This window comes from Silurus meridionalis, chromosome 8, assembly GCF_014805685.1.
Source record: "Silurus meridionalis isolate SWU-2019-XX chromosome 8, ASM1480568v1, whole genome shotgun sequence".
NCBI lineage: Eukaryota > Metazoa > Chordata > Actinopteri > Siluriformes > Siluridae > Silurus > Silurus meridionalis.
The window spans coordinates 14363403-14385021 of record NC_060891.1 but is presented as its reverse complement, the minus strand read 5'-3'; the positions used below and the strand labels follow the sequence as shown (position 1 = coordinate 14385021).

At 38.4% G+C, this 21619-nt stretch overlaps 4 protein-coding genes across 6 annotated transcripts; all 4 read right to left on the bottom strand.

Annotated features, from left to right (window-relative positions):
- kcnk3b (potassium channel, subfamily K, member 3b) lies at nt 1-4217 on the bottom strand. Its single transcript, XM_046855276.1, has 2 exons — nt 2803-4217; nt 1-1360 (listed from the first exon to the last, which is right to left on the bottom strand). The coding sequence occupies exons 1-2, from the start codon at nt 3086-3088 to the stop codon at nt 504-506; spliced, it is 1143 nt and encodes a 380-aa protein (XP_046711232.1). The 5' UTR covers nt 3089-4217; the 3' UTR covers nt 1-503.
- A 141-nt stretch (nt 4218-4358) lies between these two features.
- ezra (ezrin a) lies at nt 4359-13154 on the bottom strand. The gene is made up of 13 exons (XM_046855271.1): nt 12839-13154; nt 10758-10841; nt 9873-9968; nt 9125-9399; nt 8761-8844; nt 8531-8677; nt 8133-8229; nt 7358-7521; nt 7095-7225; nt 6813-6973; nt 6352-6444; nt 5923-6177; nt 4359-5458 (listed from the first exon to the last, which is right to left on the bottom strand). Exons 1-13 carry the CDS (start codon nt 12848-12850, stop codon nt 5294-5296), a joined length of 1764 nt encoding a protein of 587 aa, XP_046711227.1. The 5' UTR covers nt 12851-13154; the 3' UTR covers nt 4359-5293.
- Nucleotides 13155-13372: 218 nt separating this feature from the next.
- Nucleotides 13373-18317, bottom strand: tagapa (T cell activation RhoGTPase activating protein a). The gene is given in 11 exon segments (XM_046855270.1): nt 13373-14990; nt 14992-15052; nt 15167-15275; nt 15387-15552; nt 15643-15752; nt 15870-16031; nt 16153-16310; nt 16480-16552; nt 16835-16888; nt 17032-17108; nt 17504-18317. Coding segments are annotated over 10 exon segments (2013 nt in total). The 5' UTR covers nt 17059-17108; nt 17504-18317; the 3' UTR covers nt 13373-13897.
- A 125-nt stretch (nt 18318-18442) lies between these two features.
- Nucleotides 18443-21581, bottom strand: nenf (neudesin neurotrophic factor). 3 transcript variants are annotated; one of them, XM_046855284.1, is made up of 5 exons: nt 21258-21344; nt 20702-21145; nt 20517-20611; nt 19709-19812; nt 18443-19612 (listed from the first exon to the last, which is right to left on the bottom strand). In XM_046855284.1, the coding sequence occupies exons 2-5, from the start codon at nt 20734-20736 to the stop codon at nt 19436-19438; spliced, it is 411 nt and encodes a 136-aa protein (XP_046711240.1). In that variant the 5' UTR covers nt 20737-21145; nt 21258-21344; the 3' UTR covers nt 18443-19435. The 3 variants fall into 3 exon arrangements, with proteins under 3 accessions (XP_046711240.1, XP_046711241.1, XP_046711239.1); XM_046855285.1 differs by having other exon boundaries at nt 20517-20608; XM_046855283.1 differs by lacking the exon at nt 20517-20611 and having other exon boundaries at nt 21085-21145; nt 21258-21581.
- Between the last annotated feature and the right edge of the window lie 38 nt (nt 21582-21619).

Below are 21619 nucleotides of genomic sequence, written 5' to 3'. Positions count from 1 at the left end.
AGTTGATTATAGCACATTGTGCAGCATAGAATTTTTGAATAAACGTGAATAAATCATGACATCATACAAACAAAAATGGTGATCACAAAACAATAAGACGTTGACTGATACAATATGTGATAATCAATTAGTAATAAAATCTGAGGTTCGAGGAGTGATTTGAGGAGATAATAAGGTATGCTATTGGTATTGTCTTAATAAAGCACTGCTGAAATGATGTTTTGCACATTTTATTGCACCATGTCAGGGAGTCGACTGTAATCATGAAGTAGCCAGAAGTCCGTTATTACTTTCTTTAAAGTTTATATGGTCTCAGGAGGAGACAATTCATTGCACACGCACGTGACACACGTAAGAGGTACTCTGTGTCCTTAAGACACGATAATTTGCAACCTACTCAAGGGCTGGGTTTCAGCACTTGTACTTGAATGCATGCATTTATAGCAGAAAAATACAGTAGCAATGTTTTTGTGTGCATCTATTTATCATCTGTCATCACACATTTATACAGAGCTGCGTCTCTTGGAGAGCAGTCTGAAGGGGGAGATGCTCCTCACATCAGTGGACACAGTGCTAATGGCTGAGCAGCGCTGCGAGTTACACACACAGCCTGTAGAGTCTGGCTCAAAGAAGTTACCCTGCTCCATGAGTGCATCACTGAAGGAGAGGTCTTGCGGAAGCATCACCATCTTCTCCCTGCTTTTATACCATAAGCAGGAGCAGACAGTCTGAAAGTGAAGTACCTCGGCATAGACGCTCTTCAGTCCTTGCCTCTTGGCATCCGGCTCCTGTGTTTGTAAGGTTTGGAGGTTGGTGTGGCGAGAAGGCTGATCTTTCTGCTTGTCTTTGGAGAGCAAAGCCCGTTGTTCTGCATCCCTCCTCTCATCTTCTGCATTCATGGTCATAAAACGCAGCACCACCAGGTTGAGGAAGGCACCAATCACGGTCAGGCCCATCAGAATGTAGACAAAGCTAAAGGCCACGTAATGGGGGTCGTTGTGGAGCGCATTGTCCTTCTGCAAGGCCACATAATCCCCAAAACCGATGGTTGTCAAAGTGATGAAGCAGTAGTAGAAGGCGTGGAAGTAGCTCCAGCCTTCATAATGTGAGAAGGCACCTGCACCAATGCAAAGGGTGCCAACACAAGAGAAGAAGCCAATCGTCACCATGTTGGCCATGGAGACCTCCGGTCGTCGCAGACCCACACATTTCTTGACTTTGTGCAGCAGCAAACGAACAAAGGTGTTAATGCGTTCTCCCAGGCTCTGGAACATCACCAGAGTGAGTGGGATACCCAAAAGCGCATAGCCCATGCAGAATGCTTTCCCTGCATCTGTGCTGGGGGCAGCATGGCCATAACCTGACGAAAAAAAAAATCTAAATAATTTTTGTTCATTTTCACATCAGAGGCAAAGCATAGTGGATCAGAAAAAAAGGAGAAAATAGAAAACCGGTTTAATTAACCTGCCATTTTAGACATCTGTGTTAACCAAAATATATAATTGTTTTAGAAAAGCAAAAATGAAGATCAAGATGTACTAATGAAATACTGAAATAGGGATGACATTATTTAATTTATTATGTAATTTACCAACAAATGTAACCAAAAACACTAATACTAATTCTGGCATCCCAGAATTAGTAGTGCACTTAATCAATTTTTAAGTAAGTATTAAACCTTCACTAAATATAAATGGACATCTTAAAATATTCGTTTGGGGAAACCAGGCTAGAATTGGTCTAGTATGCTCCCAGCACTTACCACAATGCATATGCTTTAGGTTTTTATCATGGCAGTGGTCATCTAGCAACCCTCAGAGCCTTAAAATGGTAATAACACAACACCACAACTTACTATAGCTACATGTTGCTGTTACTCGTCAACTTTAGAGCTGAAAGTGAATGGGATAAACAGACTAGTTAATGTTTTGAGTGTTTATGTCTGATCCGTGGCATTAGGCTAGCGCATACCCCTGGCATATATCGCCTACTCACTTTGTTTGAGCACTAAGTAAATATTAGTACAACCATCCATTACACTTAGCTTTCTCAATATTATTATAGTGATGCTATAAATTTTCCAGAGTGGAGCCGAGCAAACTATTTGAATTAAGATATGTGGTTGATTTGTGTACTTTTTTCAATGCTCCATGGTCAATGTCGAAACCTGAAAGACCTTAGAGCAAACATCTGCAATGCAAACACTATTTATAAACGAAATAAATCACAACTGCTGCAAAACACCTTACTTGGCATCACTGTGCACATTAATAAAAATAAGTGTTACATTACGCACAAAACACTGAAGATAGACCACCAATGTTTAATTCAAAATTTTATAATGGATAATTAATAGAAATGCTAAATGGATGTAACTAATATATATATATATATATATATATATATATATATATATATATATATATATATATATATATTAGATCACATCATTTGCTAATGAGTATTACATATATTGTTAAATATTTGTAAAACAGATATTAAATGTTATTTATTTATACTATTACTAATATACATTAGTTTTGTAATATATTATTATATTATTATTTAACTATTAATATTAATATTTATTACAATTATACAAACCTTCTATGTTATTTTAGTTAGTCCACGTTTAAGATATTAAACGTCCATTTCTGAGATTATGTATTTTTTATTATTTGCATTACACTATATAATATACGCACGAGAGCGAGTGTGTGTGTGTGTGTGTGTGTGTAAAAGCACTAATATTAAAGGTGGATTAATCCACACGCATAGGTAAAAAGAGAGATGGACCCTCACCTATAGTCGTTATCACAGTGATAGCGAAGTAAAAAGAGCCCGCGAACTTCCACTGCACTCCGGCTTTGTGTGGCTTCAAAAGCAAGACCACTTTCTCTATCTGCTCAAAGTCGTTTTTGGACAGATTGTACCTGCTTATCAGCTGAGACTTGCGGTAGTCCAGCTTTCTCCGCTGGCTTTTTTCTTGCTTTGACTCCAGTGCGTCGAAGACTCCCGCTCCAATTAACAAATAGGACAGGGTGCAAATAATTAAAGCCAACGTGCGCACGTTCTGCCTCTTCATCATCTTAAGTTAGCTAATCAAGTATCCTTCCGTCTTCAGAGCTAGATCCGGTTTGCGAAAGAACTTTGGTGATTCATGTCTTTGCTGAGCCCCTCATGGCTTTACCGGTGGGATGATCCTTAAAGCGGACCTGACAGAGAGCAGGATGGAAACTAGGAGCTGTTCCTTCAGCACCACCCCCCAAGCAACGGGAGGTAAGAGGCCTTATTTGGTCATTGGTCATTTAGGTTAAATTAGGTAACTGCCTATAATGAGATATCTAAGAGCTTCAGGTACACTCTGTGCCTCTGCAGGTGGGCTGATATCACTGTAGATCCACCACTACGCTTTTGGTAATGTTAGTGATTGCTTCATGGCCTGTTATTAGAATGAGTAGCATTAGCCACCACCAGGGAATTGGCACAAGGACCTATAACCGTGCAAACTATGTTTTCGTAACACTAAAAAGCAATTCTTATTATTATATCCACATGTACTAAACTTAAAATCATTTATTCAACAAAATTGTAAATTGTTTTAAAAAAATTGGATCGGAGACCATTGCCGTTTGGTATATGGAAAGTTTTTCCTCATCTTCTTGCTTTTTTAGTTCTTAAGAAACTATCACAAGGCAACGCAATTAAACAATCTCCAACATTTATTGACCACTTTTGTCAATAAGGAGGCTGTAAAATAACTTACCAGCTGGCACTGATGATCTACAAGTTTGACCAGCTCAGCCTGCGTTTTGGCAAATGGTAGCTTTTTAGACCGAACTGGATTTTTCCAGCCTGGCTAGATTGTACATAATTGTATACATAAACTTCTTAAACGTATAAGAATTTAGAAAAGTATACAGGAAATGTAATATCTAGTTGTTTGGGATTTTTTTTACATTTTGTTTGTAACATAAGTAAATTTAAACGCCCTCTGAAATGTATTTGTAAATAACTCAAAGAAAATGCACTGTTGCAAATGTTGACCTAGCATATATTTAAACATGATATGGTTTCCAAGCATTTTAACTTGTTGGCTAGCAACACATTTAGCAGTGTAGTCAGCGAGTAAATATCCCCTCAAACAATCCACCTTTTAACTGCACTGCTCAGTTCCTCAGCTTACAGCGGAACAAGCAGAGTAATAAATTAGTCACTGATTTACTAAAGCCTAAACAGTTTTTTTGTTCATCTACTGGATTAAAACTGCTATTGGTTAAAAAACAACAATTAAAAATATATAAACTCTGGTGTTGTGTTCATTAGTTTCTTTTAAAATAAATGTAGCATTCACTAGATTGTGTTTTTTTTCTTTTATTTTATAAACTGTACTTGGCCCACATCAAATTTTGAACATTTAACATTGATGTGGTAGATATGTGTATTAAAGCATATGTGAATGGCATGTTGAAGTCAAATTCTAACCCATACAATCATGGCATTCCAGAATTCAAAATTAGATACAATTCAAATTATTAATAAAATAAATCTTAAAATCTCACATAGTAATAGAAGCTCAACAATGTGATGTGTTGTCATTATAAAGATTTATCAAAATCAAATTTAGTGTAAATAAGTACTTAAAATGGCTAACCAAGTCTAAAAACATGAAGAAAAATGACATTTGAAGTTTTCCTCCATTTTGTTCCTTTCAATTCTTTAGCGCTAAAAAATGAATGCAGTTGGTCTCTTCAGCAGCCAGCCTGATCTCTTAGGGAGATTTTTATTATCTATAAATCTCTGGCAAGCAGTACTATATTACAAAGAAAGAAAAAAGGATGGAAACTATTTTTAAATTATTCTATTTTAAAGAGCTATGGCACAGTAAGCATAAATATGATCTTGGCTGGATGTCTCTTGCATAATGTTCTAAAACCCATAAAAATGGGGATTCAACAGTTGTATTTATGTTGAACATAATTCGGTAAGATTATTGTGAGATGCATTCCAGTGGGTTAAGGCTCCAAACTGGATCATGAGCTGGTCGGAAACTAAGACCTCCTGTAACCATAATCACAAGGACCTTAATTCTATATTGCTTCACTTCATAACACCTTAATCCAAACATAGGAATCTTTACAAATACAATCCTTTTCAATAAACCTACCATGATTAAATAACAGTCAGAAAGGCTAAATAACAGTTATTTGGACACCAAATGGAAAGTGAGACCACTGGTGAGCTAGCAGGATGGTTTGTCTTGGTTGAGGTTATTCAAAATTGATATCAGTCTCTACAAAGCTTCAAACTCATCTATTCTCTGCTTGGTGTTGCCCATACGGATCTGACGCAGAGTCTTGTACTTGTCTCTTCCAGCACGCATGTTCTCCATGTGCAGAAGGTCATTCTGAGTTTTCTTGGAATCGTCCCGTGCATCTGCCAGCTCAGAGCTCAGGGCCTGCAAAATATTTGTCAGACAGATTGGGTTAGTCCAAGACCTTGTAAAACAAATTGGTGCTACAAAGGTGATTCAATTAGCCAATCACCGGTTCAGCCTCACAAATTCAGGCCAAGAACTTCAGTTAATGCTCACTTTAATGATCAGAATTAAAGAAAGATTTTATTGCCGTGACTTTAACCCTGGCCTAGTTGTTGGTGTACACAAGCTGTTTGAGTATTTCTGCTGATCTTGGGATTTTTCTGTCTCTAATCTTTTTTTTAATCACAGGAGATCAGCAGATTCTTAAATACTCAAATATACAAGTTTAATAATAACAGTCTCTGTAATCACTTTTTTGTCTTATTCTGATGTTTGATGCAAACTGAGAATGTATCAGCATGGTTTTATTCAATAGGTTGCCACTTTCATAAATGAGCAGGTGTACAGTTGTTCCTAATAAAATGATCACTGATATATCTTACCATAAGCTGTCTCTGCACACGCTCATTTTTCTCAGCCTCGGTGAGACGGTCCTCCTCATTGCGGTTGTTATCAATGCCTTCAACCTGGAACTCAGCACTGTAGCTTCGCATGTTTTCCTCGTGGTCATCGTGGTCCTCCACGTGGACATCTTCTGCAATGAGCATGGGCGGCGGTGGCGGTAGTGGTACTGGAGCAGCCATCATCAAGTGCAGCTCCTCACGAGTCTTCACCAGGTCGTCCTGTGCCTCTCTAGCCTAAGAGCCACATGGAAATAAGTTGATCCAAACATTTTATATTGAAAGACACATTCTCAATATTTGACTATTAAAAACTGCGCATATCATGATCACACACATTTTTTTATTTATTTTTTATTTTTATTTTCAACAGCTAAAGTACAGTATGTTGATAAGAAAGGTGTTAATCACCCTGCTCTGCCATTGGTCAGCTTCTTCTTCCTTGACTTTCTTGGCCTCCTCCAGCAGGGAGATCTTCGCAGTGTACTCCGCAAGTTCTGCAGCCTTCAAGAACAAAAAAAAACATAATTTAGCAAAGTAATCAGATAAAAAGAAGTAAGACTCCATAAATTAAATTTTCTTGTAGTCTAAAAGAGTAACGCCTAAATGGAGTTCAGTCTGAGGAGCTCAACAAAAACATCTAGTTCTATCTAAAGGGCACCATATAGGATTATTTACCCTGTCTTTTTTGGGGAACCTTCAATTTTCTACATAGGACTCTATTTTGGTAGGTTTCACATAGAATCCATAGAATCCAAAAAGATGGAACCATCAAAAGAACCAGTTAGGAAGTATTTATTATAAAAATGTGTACCTGCTGTTTTTATTGAACTACACATTAATAACTGCTTTTAGGAATTCCCAATGCTCACCAGCTGCTCCTGGCTCTTCAGCTGGTCTTCAGCCTGTCTTGCCAGCTCTTCTTTAGCCAGCAGAGCCGCCTGTCTCTCAGCCTCCAGACGAGCAGCCTCTTGCTCCACCTTTCGTCTCTCCTCCTCCAGTCGCACGGCCCTGTCCAGCTGCATCTGCAAGTCTGTGCAATGCATCAAAGCCATCAACAGGGGGCAGCATTTGATTTATAATGAAGCAGTAAGTGATTTCTGTCAGAAACGCTACAGTTCCTTTTTAACAGGGTGTGTAAATAATTCCTGTACCTTTCTCTGCTTTCTTGGACTTTTCCTCAAACTGGGTAAGCCTCATCATCATTTCTCGCTTCTCTCTCTCCATCTGCTCCTTTTCTTTCTCAATATTTTCTCTCTTCTTCTTCTCATTTTCGAGCAGGGCCCTAAAGATGTCAAAATGTTACTATGCAACAAATTCAACAAATACACTCCACTCATGTATGTCTGGTGCTCTTATACTCTGTTGTTTCACATCATTTTTGGTCTAAAGTGTTGAGAAATGTAAACAAGCCGACCTCTCCATCTGTCTCTGGTGTTTTTCCTCTCTTGCCTGTGCCTTCATCTGCTGTACCTCGATGGTGTCGGGCTTCCTGCGCTGCATGTACAGCTCGTGGTTCCCCATGCACAGCAGCAGGATACGCTTGTTGATGCGCAGGCGAGGCGCATAGAACACAAAGTCCTGAAAGAACATGAGCAGGAAGAAGCTCAGGTTGACAGTGATTTAGATCAACTCAGGGGATCTGTAGGTTCCCTTCTATCCCCAGAAACATGTGTTGGGAAACTGTAGTCTAATTGCTTTTCTAGGGTGTTCTTAGCTATTTTTAGACAATACTGTATAGCTATTATTAATTATTCATCTTGGATTGAGTCAGCTATTATATGTTAGGATTAAATTAAGAGGATATCAAAGGCAGGCTTCAATATGAAAGGCTAATCTAAGATTCTAAGACATCCGACTCCATAGACTACTACAGTATCAACAAATACATTTGTATTGACAACAAGTAAAGGTGTGGCTTTACTTATGACAAATCAATGAGTCATAATTTTATTTATGAAGCATGAACGGTACGTCACATAAGGTGTGTTTTGAGTATCGTTGACCTCTTTTCATAATATAATTAATCTTCAAGCATATAACTCAGCAAAGACTATGAATTATTTAGTAAAGTTTAATGCAACTAAAAGCAAAAGGTGTCTAGTTACAAGAGTCCAGAATGTAAGCCTAAACAATTGGTAAATTAAAAAAATTAAAAACAATTATAATAAATGAAGGGATGTCACACTTACTGGGGCCTTTTTGTCAATTGGTTTGATGACAAACTTCTTGTCATTGAATGATATGTTCCTGATTTCACTCCAAGGGAATCCGATCTTTGGTGTCAATCTAAGCGACAATACAACAGGTATGCGATTATTCATCAAAGGTATAGCAAAAAAAAAACATCAACATCAAACTTTGGGTGCAATGACCTCTTAATAACAAGAACATTGCGGTCATGTTTACCTGCAGCACAGAGCCACAGAGTTTGTCTGAGTTACTCCAGAGTTCACTGACTGAACAGACACTAACCTCTGCCATACTGACCATAACACCTGATTTACACTAATATCATAATGCCATGTGCTGTTGATGACTAAGTGGTTGATTGTTTTGCTGACTGAATAAAATCACATGAAATGCATACTTGTCATTATGCTCATAGATGTTAAGTCCGAGAGCATCCACACCAAGAAACAACTCTGTTCCTTTCTTGTTCTTGATGTCGAAGTAGTTGACTCCATACATCTCCAAATCCTGTGCGATTTTCAAGTACTCCAGCATAGCGTCTTCCCTGGGGACCAAGAATGGACATTTGTAATTTGGGAAAATTTGTGTGATGGGGTCCATTTACACTGAGAAAAATACATGACTCACTTTAACATGCCACTGTGCTCCTCATGCCAAACCTGGATCCTCTCCTCCCACTGATCTTTGGAGAGTTTGTGCTGCTCAAGGACTCTGTGGAGGCATGATTATAAAGATGGATTTTTTTAAACGAACTGGTAAGTCATAAACACATCTAAAAGTAAAAACTCTTCAATCTGATTTTGCTCTTTGACCTAAAAAGGATATGAAGTATCTAAAAAGATGATATCATTTAGGATTATTTAGGATTTAGACATTTGGGATAAATTATGATTCATTCTATAAAATGGTTACATGGCTACTATTACAAAATGAGAATGTAAACTGAGAAAATAGTATAGAGCCTAGTGTAGGTTCGACTGTCCAGACTCACCTTTGGGGAAGCAGACGCTCTGATGTAAGGTAACCAGACTTGTGTGACTCCTTCGAGAAATCTCCATACTTGGCCTGCACCGAGTAGGAAGCCAGTAGCACGGCTGTCTCTGGGGGGCAGTAGACATTGTCAGTCAAGATGTCTTCTTTCACCTGAAGGAAGAATAGCTTGCGTGTGATGTCCTGGATCAGCTCATTGTCCACATCCTCAGGAAAGTACTTCGCCCGGAACATAAACTGTAGGGGGGTCTCTCGCTTCACATCCTGAGATAACACCTGGGGCAACGCAAAAGAGACAACAGAAATGTGGTGTAAGATAGTGATTGTGGTCTACAGCTGTTTATATGTGTATATAATAGGGCACATATTACAGATATATGAAAATATCCTACATTAAATATCATAACAAAAGAATAAAACACAAACATTTGGAGCTTTGCATTTACTTGAAAAGCCGGTTTCCTGGGCGCACACAGACCACAATGTATTTTCAATGGACACTTAGCATTGACATTGTAATTTAGTCAAAGACTAGGCTTAATCTGTGTCTGGGAAACCAGCCAGGATAGCTGACTAGTCAAGCCACGTGATCATGTAACCAGAGATGTGAATAGATGTTGTATACTCAGGCTTTGTTTTGCATTTTGAAGTTTTCCTTTTAGATCAAACTATGCAATAAAGTGGCAGCATGGTATATATACTCCCTGGACATGAAAAACAGGTACATGTACATATAGATATAAATATACCTTTTTCTCCAGTTTCAGCCAGGTGAGATATCCTTTGTTGTCCATATACTGCAGGCCAAAATACCAGACCTCTCGCAGACCCACTGTCTTGACAACCTGAGACAAAGAAACATTTTTACCCTGACTGTTTTATGACCCTGACAAATCTTCATGCCAATAGGAGAATAGTGATTGCATGGAAAATGAGCTTGGATATCAATATTCTAGTCTGTATGGCATGTCATGAAAACTGACTACAGTACAAGTGATACTGGCATCAGGTATAAAGGGTGGGGTTCAAGTTGAAGGGTTGGATTTTGCAAAATATCTAAACCGTTGTTCATCTGCACGTCTCTGTATGACAATGTAATCGATACCTTCCAGGTAACACATCATTAACAGTTATCAACTATGGAACTACCCATGCCCTTCATCAAACCTTTTCTTATCAGTTATATGAATTTGCTGGAGTCCCCCACCTAAAGGCCCAATGTCATGTGACACCTCATGCCATAAACTAGACATTGCCAGGAGCTATAGGTCAATATTTATGCCAATCATTTACTCTCTATACCCGCCCAATGGCACATATAATGCAGATATTGACAATATGTAACCTTGTCTTTTGTACAAATTTTTACAAACATTTTACATTGTAATTATTTAAAACACAGACTTCCATTCTCTATAAACTGCACCTTTATTAACAGCCTTTTTCAGCTGTACAACAGTCATTAAAATACTAATAAAAAAAACTTCAAGAGACTGGAATTTACCGTGTAGTATTCGAGCATTGTTACAATCAGATATGTGGCCATACCACACGTGCCTTTCAACTAATGTCAATTACCTCATAAATATCTGCCTCTGGATTTAGGCCTGACTTGGGGACTAGATAAAGCTCACCTGCTCAAAGAGCTGTTTGCCTGTGGTGACAGACTGAATGGCGAATTCCAGTTCGGCGTCCATTGTGGTGACGCGGACGTTGACCTGTGGGAGAGCAAACACGTAAGAAAGGTCCTAACTGAGTGAAGTGTAAAGACGACACTTTGTGTCAATCAGTTGAAAGGAATGTCACTACACCAAGACGTGTTAAGATAAACACTGCAGCTAAAGTCTATGCCTTGTACAGGAATTATGTCAATTACATGACATGACTTGAAGCCAGTTGGTCTAGATTCAAAAAGGTTACATGAACATTCATTGCAAATGCTTAGCAGGAAAAAATTTGTGTTGATAACGCACAAACTGCGTGTCATGAGCTTAACAGTGTTGCTAGGTCAAACATAAGTCTGGGTAAACATAAGCAAATGCATGCAAGAAAATCAACAAAGAAACTCTTTACTTGCTATGGAGTTTCACAGTAATATGCCTGACATTATAGTAGTAATGACTAAAAAAGCTGACACTAACTTATGTTGCACAAGGGTTCAATGGGGTCTATCTTTACAGCACTTAAGTAAGTAAGTTCATAAAGACATTGTGTAACTGTCGCAATGCAGTTAAACCTCTGTCAAGGTTCACTGGCTGTGAGCAAATTTCCTCTCTGATGCATATTTTCTTCTTTTATTATATATATTTATATATATATTTGGTTTGGTGGATAGGTAGAGCACATTTATTTAACCATAGAGGATTAAGTATCTTCAAAGCATTTGCGCTGTACTGGATTTGCTTATACCATGACATTTTTTTATCTGGCAACAAGACTGACCTAGTCCAGGTTAGGACGCAGTATGGACTTTCTGATTCTCTTGGAGCTTTGATTAACACACACCTCTCCACTTCTTCACCAATGCACAAGTCACTATGTACACACTACTCCACTCAAATAATTTCCACTGTGTTTGCTACGAACACAGGGACTTTTGTTCCTGTTCATGATTGTGCTTTGGGTGATAGAGGATCTTTGGAATTTGAAACCTAAATCTCTCCAATTTTGTAGTATATCCTCTAGAGAAAAAAAGGATCCAGGCCTATAAGAGCATTCATTTTATAATGTGAATAACCAATACCTTTCAGTTAAATTAACAAAATGATCCGGATGACTAAGACTTAGTTAAAGTTTAATCCCTAATGAATAGCAACGTGACATCATATTCAAACATTCGTAAATTGCGGCACAGGCGCAGTCTGCTGAGCTAATCTTTGACTTTACTTTTACTGATTTCATTGTACTTGAAAATGGTGTCTAGTGTCAGGTTAATCTTTACAGCTACATAAGGTGTGTTAAATATATACTTCAGCTGTTAGTCTCTACTTTGGACTCGGAGTCAGTCTCAGTTCAAATCGCTACCCTTTGTGCAATCATAACCAACTTTTCCAAAGTCACACTGGTTTACACAAATGCTTGAAACATGATGGTCATAAAGCAGCAGTTTATCTCCCTGTACAACAAGTCAAGTCACTGAAAACGGTGCCAGACAAACCAAATGTTCACATTCTCATTCTGAAGTGTGAAATAAAGGTTTGCCGGGTTTCGTTTCTGAACCCAATGGAATGTTTCAAAGACAACCAAAAAACCTGTCAGCCAAGGCCGGCCATGTATGACGCATTTATTGTAAGTCTAAGTGTCACAAGTGAAGTGTGGTCGACTTTTCAACACGACAATCTACTTATTATACAGTTTTCTATACATAATTATAAAGAATAGGAAGTCCACAGTGTATCTATCTTCTTGTGTGAATATAAAATGAAATATCCCATGTCGGTAATAGAAGAAGCAGTTATTACATGGGTAAAATACACGTATACTGACGACACCTGTGGGTTAAATCACAAACTTCCGCATAACTCAAATCATTTGACACTTTTCAATGAAGCGCACAAAGATCTCATGAACTCTACAAAATACACACATTATTTCATTCGGTGTGGGTGAATGACTTTTGATGTCATTTGTAGTTAATAAAGTTATCTGAGAATGTATTTATAGTACCTTAATTATACACATAAAGCACATTAAAGAAAAAAAGACAGTTACTTACTGGTTTAGGCATGATCCTGGTGTGTGTGTGTGTGTGTTTCTGCTTTCAGGAAGGTAGCGAAATAAAGGTGAGCTCACACCGAACCGGCTTTAGTTGTTGCTTGACTGACTGAGCTCTGGAGGCGAGGAGCGCTCGGGTTGAGGTTCATTTCTGACTCATTGTCAATAGATGGTGTCAGAGCCTCGCCCCGATAATGGCTACGATAAAGCGTAGAGCGCGTTTCAAGTTAAAGAGTGCCGAGGCTCCACTTTAACACACAATTAGCGAGTTTTGAAGCACCTTGAGAAACGCGACCTTTGTTCCCAGATGGAGAGAACAGAGTGTTGGCTGACCTCCTGCGAGCAACCCGCTTTAAAAAAAAAAAAAAGGAAGAAAAAAAAAAGAAGAAGAAAAAAAATAGGACATTCATATGCGTTTCAATGGGCGGAGACCGACAGGTGTAACACACCAAACGAGTCCTATGACAAAGAACAAGTGGCCAGGTTAGTTCCTGCTGAGGAGTTTCTACTAAAACATGACACAGCACACACACTGTTCCAGTCTGCTTTTGGTTTATTTTGTACACAATTTTTCACAAAAGTGCTATTAACATTCATTTTACATGAACAACCGTTTTTTCTTTCCTACTATAGGTGTGTATCTTGGAAATGTGTCCGGAAATCCACCCTTAATGACTACTTCATACATGTTGGGTGTGTCAGTATCGCAGGTCACCCTGTGGTATGCGCTTTTCCCTTCATTGCTTACTTAGGGATGATCCACAATGATGACATACATTCAAGTGCCATTTGCTGCCACTTTAAAAATCACCGTTGCAATTGAGTCCCGAGTCTAGACTTGACTGGATGTGGACAATGCAGCAAAATAAAGTGCAGATGCAATACAATTCACAAATCACATGAGCTCATCAAAGCTGAATTCGATACAGAAACCGTATATACAATCAAAGACTTCTTAGAAGCTTTTGGAATTTTTACAGATAATGTTATTTTGCTTCAAAATACATCAGTAGAAAAAAAAATATCCCACAGGTTTACAGGTGTAACACAACAAAACACGTCACACATAAGATTCTCTGACATCCAAATGATCCAAAAGCTGTTGACTACAGCAGTGCAATGGGCCGTTGCTAGATTCTTCAGATTTTGTCTCTGATACAGACCCCTGTCCTGACTCTGGATGGGTAGATTTCGTCTCTGATACAGACCCCTGTCCTGACTCTGGGTGGGTAGATACATCACTGCTCTCTCCACCCGAACAACTTCTATGTTTCACTGAACAGGAATTTGATGTTTCTGCAGTTGGGAATGTAGACTGACTGCATGTGTGCATTGACAGGCACCTGGCAGCGTCAACAGTCAATGGGTGCCAGAGTGAAAGCGCAACATGAGCATTGTCTTGAATTGCCTGCTCATAGGATGGAGGATTACTCAAAATCCTGCTGTCCACTTGCTGGAACACTTCCTCACTAGACACACGTCTCTGCTTTTGTGACACAAGAAAAGTCCTGTTGAGAGGCAGCAATTCAGGAAGAGTCTGACTGTGGCGCAAGGCTTTCTGAGCTCGTTTGTTCATGCCGCCTCGAGAAAAGCTGATCTCAGTCCGAGACTTTGGGGCTTTCATTGATTGAGAGCGTTTCTTGGTGGCTTCGCCAAGCGCAGTCCCATTTTTCTTAGACCGGCTGGGGAAAGACAGTTTACGTTCAACAGCCAGTCTCTTACTGGAGGTTGAAATAATAGGTGTACTAGTTTGGATGGAGCTCTCTGAGGCAGTTGAGAATGTGCTTTCCAGAGAACTAGAGGAGTAGCATGAGCAGTCTTTTGAGGAATGCTGGAGATGATCACCTAGAGATGAAATATAAATGTTCTTATGCACAGATAACAACCTGTTGCCCGCCTCAAATGAAACATATTCATCCGAGTTCTGTTTTGTCATATTATGTCCATAAAAGTCCACATCTGTGTGACTCCTGGTTAGGGCAGGTTGGTTTCGAACACTTTTGTTGAAGACAATTGTTGGCTCAGAGCACCGGCGAATAAAAGGTTTGCTAGTTTGTTTCACAGCGTCAGGAGGAGGACAATTGTAAGCAGTCCAGAGTTTTCTCTTCAGTATCAGAATGGAAGGCGTGCATTTCTGTGTAGCTCCCTTTATACCCATCTGCGTCAGGGTCATTGCTGTCATAGGCAGAATCATGATGGAGGGAGGACAGTGAATCTGGAAAAGAAAAGACATGCTATATAAGTAAAAGAAAATATTTTAAAATATCCATATTGTCTGTTATGCAATTTAGATAAAAAATAAAAGAAAATAATAATAAAAGCTTATTACCATGCTTATCACTGAGTTCATCCTCATCTGGATCCCCAAGAATTGTCAGCACATCCTCTCCGAATATCTCACAACAGTTATCAATGAGGAACTTGGTCAGTTCTGTGACCTGAAATGGTAGCATATTTGGAGTTAGTAATATACAAAACCACCAACATGATATTACTAATATGCAGACTATAAACAATAATTAATTCAGATCACGAAACAGCATACTTACATTTCTTAGCACTTCAATGTCAGTTTGGAGTAAGTTGGGTGAAATACAAACAGACAAATTGCTGGAATCCATCTTGTTTCTGTCACTGTTGGTGCTTATGTGGTACAGCACAACAATCAGGTGTTTCAGAAGGATAACATTTGGCTCAGGAATGGTATTAATCACACTGAAAGGAAAAAGCACAGGGGTAAGATTAAATTGCATTGTTACTCAAATGTTACTGAATTTCATTAGTACCATTTAAAATCGGACTTACAATTGGAGCTCTGTGCACTTTTCATTTAAACCCTCCTTTTGCATTGCTGCCATCCAGGCCTGGTACTGATCCACCATTAGCAAACTGCCAGGGAGGTGCCTCAAAAAATCCTGCCATTCATGGAAATTGAATTCAGAATATTAGCATACTTGGGTATTAACATGTCATACACATAACTATAATATCATTCGATTCTGGTAGACACAATTTAACTCAAAAAGTGTTACCTTGAGAAGATCAGCTAGTAAGATCACAGGCTTATTTTTCAGATCCACTTCCACCCCATTGTTCAGTTGCTCCTTGATCTCTTTCAGAGCCTTGGCATTACCAGCTTTCCTAAAGACTCCTTCTGTGTAATGGCCCTTTCTGTACAGCACTAAGAGAATCTCCTAAAAAATAAAAAAAAAAAAAAAAAAGGGGGGGTTTAACATTTTTGACATTGCATATAATACAAACAGCAAATACAAACTTCAAATTTATATTGTATTGTCTGGTGAATTGGAAACATACCATGATGGGTTTTGGGGGATTGCCATTTGTCTCACAAACATCTGACAATGCTTGTCCAAAAAGTGTCTTTCTTTGAAGCTGAGTATCACAAGCAGTATCCATCTGTTTTCTGTGTACCCGCTGTAAAAGTTTTCTCCAGCGCTTTCGGTTGATATTGTCTGTTAAGGCAAATAAGCAAAAACAAACATAACCTATGAATTCAATAATGAATTTAAAATGTAATAAGACCTAAATGAATTCAATATTTTTTGTAGTACTATGTCATTGGATACAACAAACTATTGGTAAATTGTTTTATAGTTTTCAAATTAACTTTTTATAACTTACCAGTGTGGGAGGAGTTTGTCAACTTGCTCTCACATGTTTGCTTAAGTAGGGGGAGTCCCATACTATTATGAACCTGAAAGCAAAAGAGGGATCAGTTTAAAAAAGTACCAAGATCCCCAGCTCAAAAAAGATGTTTTCAATAAGTTTTAAAGACCTCCTCATTCTCAAATATAAAGATTAAAAGTTACACATCACTGCATGTTACAGAGAAGGACAAAATTCCAGTCTCCATTCCACACACAAATTTGTGAACAGGATTGAATTTTTTAAAGGTGTTTACATGGAGCTTTTTTCATGTTTGCCCTTTGTCAGACAATGTGCTGTATGCATATGATATGGAGTCTGAAATACTTACATCAGAGGGTGGCATGATGAGCAGGTCCATGCTGTCCTCAGACTGCGATTTTGTCTACAACAAAAGAAAATTGAAGTGCTTATCTTGTCAGGGAAATGACACAGTGAAAGACAAACCAAACATGCACTAATCAAATCCCCTGATGTCATTAGGAAACAATAGGTATGTGGAGTGGCTGGCTAAAGGTGAGAACTTACCACAACGTGGCCACTCAACACCTTCATCAGTGCGTTATGGTGTGATGTCTACAAAATACTCCTGTCAGTCAGTTGACCTGGAAAATAAAAAATGATTAATATGTTTAAAAATTCAAAACAATATCTACACTTTAAGCACTGTATAATTTGGTCTAAATGTTATGAGCATATGCATAAAAACAACTGGCATATAAACAAGTGTATGTATTACACAACATATGGAACTTATGTGTATTCAATAATTAGAATGTATATAAGCTTGCAATTATAATGCACTAAAATGAAAAATCCAATTTACTTAATTCAAAAACATGACCATCAGTTCCAATATAATTCACTAATCAATACTACCCTAAACTATTGTAGCAAATTAAACCCAAATCTTTAACAAACTGAAAATTTTGTTACATGAGTTTCAACAGTGAACACTGAACATATTGAACACGAGCTAAAATTAGTATTTTTTCCTCACCTCTTAAAAGCATCCAGTCTCAGAAACAGCGAAAGTGGTTGTGTTGACACAAGAGCAGCATGACACCAACACACGACTCAGAGAGACTAACTTAGAGCGACCCATTGCACTCTACAAAACTCAAGTGGGTGGGCAGAAAGGGAAATTCTGATGTGCAATGGAGACAGGAAGCAGCATCATGGACTCCCACTACAACACCCCCTTTAGCTTTGTAGGCCAACAACACGTATGCTGGTGGGTGGAAAGTGTCACATGCATCACCATAACATGTGAGTAAAAACAAGCATGTAGCACATGGGTATATTTGAACAAGGTTTTGCACCACGTTCAGTTAAAAATACAACTTCTCAATTACTGGCTAACTTAAATGGGCAAGTTTAATAAAAAAAGAAATAGCTAAACAGATTAGTAGACTTCTGGCTTATCTTTCTCTAATCGGTCTAAATTAATCACAAACTAGAAAGCATTCTCAGGAAACCAACCATTTGAGTTGTATAGATGGACCGTTTCTCTGTTTTTAAAAAAAATCCCTGCAATATACTTTACAGTAAAAGATCTCTTTTTGGGATAATTATTTGCCAAGCAAGCACTTACAGTAATTGAGCTTAAACAATGAATCATTATTACTAGAGTCTATCATTGTGGTGGGAATTTTTAAGAAACAGAAAAAATCATTGTGAGATTCAATGTTTGACAGTGTTTTGTTTTCACTGGTTTACTGTCATTTCATGAAACCAATCGGCCCCCATGTCTAAGCTTTGAACAATAATGAGCAAATTTGCCATTTCTTGTAATTACCTAACTATATGCCTGGCCTCCTACTAAGTATAATCTATATGTAAATTAGTTTCAGATCAAAATCTCTTTGGTTCACAAAGCACTGTGTGGGTAGTTTCACTTCAGATTAACTTCACTAGGCTAAAGTACAAAAAAGAAACATTGGAGTACAATGTGATTTATTAGTGTAAAAAACATCACCAGTTCAGAAATCATTCACACCGACTATGATATATTTAACTGTAAAGTACCCAAAATCCAGACATAAAAGCAGTTAAGATTTGCCCAATAAACTCCGTGTTATTTACAATTTCAGAATGCCAAATTTAGCAGTGAGTCATCAAACTTTCCCAGTCATACACCACTGGTTAAAGCAAAATGATACCTATGAGGAGAATATAGTTCTACCCAATTATATTATATGTAAACATTATTTTAAAAAATGTTTTTTTTTTATTCATACAGGTGGGTGAACTGTTTTCTATGACATTCAAAGCACCCACCAGGGAAAAACCTACATAGTATATGCATCATTCGTTTACTCGCATGTGGGCAGAAAGACAGACCGCCAGACTATGTCAGGTTTAGCCCACCTCCCCGCAACCATACAGGTCACTGGTGCGAGCAGAGAAATAATATTATATCACTCTAAATTTTGGATAACACCAAAAGGTCAGCAAAAAATTAAGTCCATTTTGTATATACATAAAGTTGAATATACAAGCAAGATATTAATGTCTTTTTGAGCTTTTCATTGTGTTCCGTGAATTGTATGTACAGTCCATGAATTATTTAAGATGATCACAAAACATGAACAAAAAAAAGATTGCATATCACCTGAAAAGGGATTCTAGAGTAAAAAAAAAAAACAATTTATCAGATGCATAAATTTGAATTGGACATGTATTAAAAGCAACATCTTTGTAGTCTGAAATGACAAAAGTCAGAAAACAAACTCGTCTGAACAAATTAAGAAGATAGTGTTCAAGATATACAAATGAGAAGCAAAAACAGCAAAATCAGTAGAAAATTAATCTTGTTAGAGGCACATCTAATAGTAAGATCACAAGATAGTAATCTTGTCCCAGTATTAATCAATACAACGTCTTTAACAAATACTATTGAATCAGCCTAAATGTTCCATTTATCTTAGTATCAAAGCTCGTTTCGGATGTTGAAATGAGGCTGATCCTCTGGTTTGAAATCTTCATTTGGGCTGCCATCTTCATTGAGAATGCGCCTGTGTGTGTAACCTACTATGGGGTACTTCGATTTGTATGTTTCGCTGAATATGCGATCGAGGGATTCCAGCTCCTCCTTCGTAAGGCCCGTCTAAAATGAGAGGGGGGAAAAAAGGAAGTTGCGATTATTAATTAACTTGAAAACCCTGTAGAGAATTACAGCACTGAAAAGAGTTCAGCCACTCACTGTATCATGGGTCAGATCTTCAGGATTAAGCGACATTTTAGCTACAGCCCGGGTTGAGTCCTTGCCCACGAGAGCATTGTAAGAAGCGCTCTTGCCATAAAAGTCTGAAAAATTACCAAAATAATATCACTTGATTAATTTCATTGATTTGCAACAGCATATATAAGGACCATATCAAGGTGGAGGAGTTCAGGTACCTGGGGTCAACAGTGCAGCGTAATGGAGAGTGTGTTAGAGAAGTGAAGAAAAGAGTGCAGGCAGGGTGGAGTGGGTGGAGAAGAGTGATAGCAGAAGTGATTTGTGATAGAAGAGTATCTGCAAGAGTGAAAGGGAAAGTTTATAGGACTGTGGTGAGACCTGCGATGTATGTTTTAGAGACAGTGGCATTGAGTAAAAGACAGGAGGTGGAGCTGGAGGTAGCAGAGCTGAAGATGTTGAGGTTTTCGTTAGGAGTGACGACAATGGACAGGATTAGAAATGAGTTTATTAGAGGGACAGAGCATGTAGGATGTTTTGGAGACAAGGTGAGGGAGGTGAGATTTAGTTGGTTTGGACATGTGCAGAGGAGGTACATGGGGTATATCGGTAGAAGAATGCTGAGGATGAAGCCACCAGGAAGGAGGAAAAGAGGAAGACCAAGGAGGAGGGTTATGGATGTGGTGAGGGAAAACATGCAGGTAGTTGGTTAGAAAGAGGCAGATGTAGAGGACAGGGGGGGTATGGAGACAGATGATCCGCTGTGGCGGCCCCAAATGGGAGCAGCCGAAAGAAGAAGACGACATTCAAGCACCATATCTAATAACTAGACCGTGTTTATTGTGTCGAGTCCAGTCCGCTTGTGCCGTCAGTCCAACCATATACAGTACCCAGTGATACGAAACACATTCTCCCAGGACCAAGCTGCTACATAAAAGAACATGAATCAACATAAAGCTAACTGGGGTATGAGATAAAGTGCATGTGTGTGACATTTACTGTAAGAAAACTACTGACCAGTGCAGATTTGTGTTAGTGCAAATGATGTCCATATAATAATAAATAAATACGATAATTGAATTGTTGTAGCAGCAATTTGTGCAAAGTTTTGTGCAAACAAAAGTTTACAGTTAATGAGTCTGTTTATCTGTGTTTCAGTCCAGTTACTTGGTAGTGAAGTGACGAATGGCTTAGGGAAAGAAACTGTTAAAATCTGGCCCGAATGCTTCAGTACTTTTTTTCCCAGAAGGCAGTAAAGTGAGTCTGAAAATGCAGGTGTTCAGATGAATAAGAGGTCATTGGCTACATGAGGAGGCTGCACACTTCTGTACTTCAGTGTAGTACTGTTAAATGCATTAGGATAGGGTTGATGTAGGAGCTGCACCATGTCTACAACTAACTTTTGCCAGATGTAACGTCAAACACGACTCCCTTCACGGCCATGTAAATGGGCTCTCCGTCCTGAAAATTAGGAAAAAAATAACAACAAAAAAGAACCAGAAATTACATTGTGCAGTAAAAAGTAAAAAAACCTCTCACGACTCAAAATGATTTTTTTTGCCACGGAGTCTACCTCACTCCCATCGTATCGTCTCAACTCTTCATCGGTGAACAATCGCACAGGTTTAGACACAGGTTTTACTTTTAATCTCATTTCGTCCGCCAAGCACACGAGCATCAGGGCAAAACAGGGAACGAGTTGTTTTAGCATTGTAAAGACTGGTTTTTCTTCTTTTTTTAAAACGTGCGAAAGAAACGCTTTTAATCACCCCAAAAACAGAGTTCCCGTGACGGCTTTGAAAGCCACGATAATAATTCACTAAACCATAAAAACCGCTTGGTTTGACACGAACGATCTCTTTTCCTTCAGAGGTGTGTATGGAAAGTTTTTCTTGTTGACACTCCAAACTTCCGCCTCTCTCCAGGCTTTTGTTT

What these genes read in the sequence shown, in the direction of transcription:
- kcnk3b (XM_046855276.1), bottom strand. Translation starts at nt 3,088, where the DNA reads ATGATGAAGAGGCAGAACGTGCGCACGTTGGCTTTAATTATTTGCACC. An exon ending in CACTGTGATAACGACTATAG is followed by an intron (nt 1,361 to 2,802) that starts GTGAGGGTCCAT and finishes TTTTTTCGTCAG; the next exon opens with GTTATGGCCATGCTGCCCCC.
- ezra (XM_046855271.1), bottom strand. An exon ending in GAGCGTCTGCTTCCCCAAAG is followed by an intron (nt 8,845 to 9,124) that starts GTGAGTCTGGAC and finishes ATGCCTCCACAG; the next exon opens with AGTCCTTGAGCAGCACAAAC. An exon ending in TGAAGAGCCAGGAGCAGCTG is followed by an intron (nt 6,445 to 6,812) that starts GTGAGCATTGGG and finishes TTGTTCTTGAAG; the next exon opens with GCTGCAGAACTTGCGGAGTA.
- nenf (XM_046855283.1), bottom strand. Translation starts at nt 21,395, where the DNA reads ATGCTAAAACAACTCGTTCCCTGTTTTGCCCTGATGCTCGTGTGCTTG. An exon ending in GACGATACGATGGGAGTGAG is followed by an intron (nt 21,146 to 21,257) that starts GTAGACTCCGTG and finishes CCTAATTTTCAG; the next exon opens with GACGGAGAGCCCATTTACAT. An exon ending in AAGATCTGACCCATGATACA is followed by an intron (nt 19,613 to 19,708) that starts GTGAGTGGCTGA and finishes CTCTCATTTTAG; the next exon opens with ACGGGCCTTACGAAGGAGGA.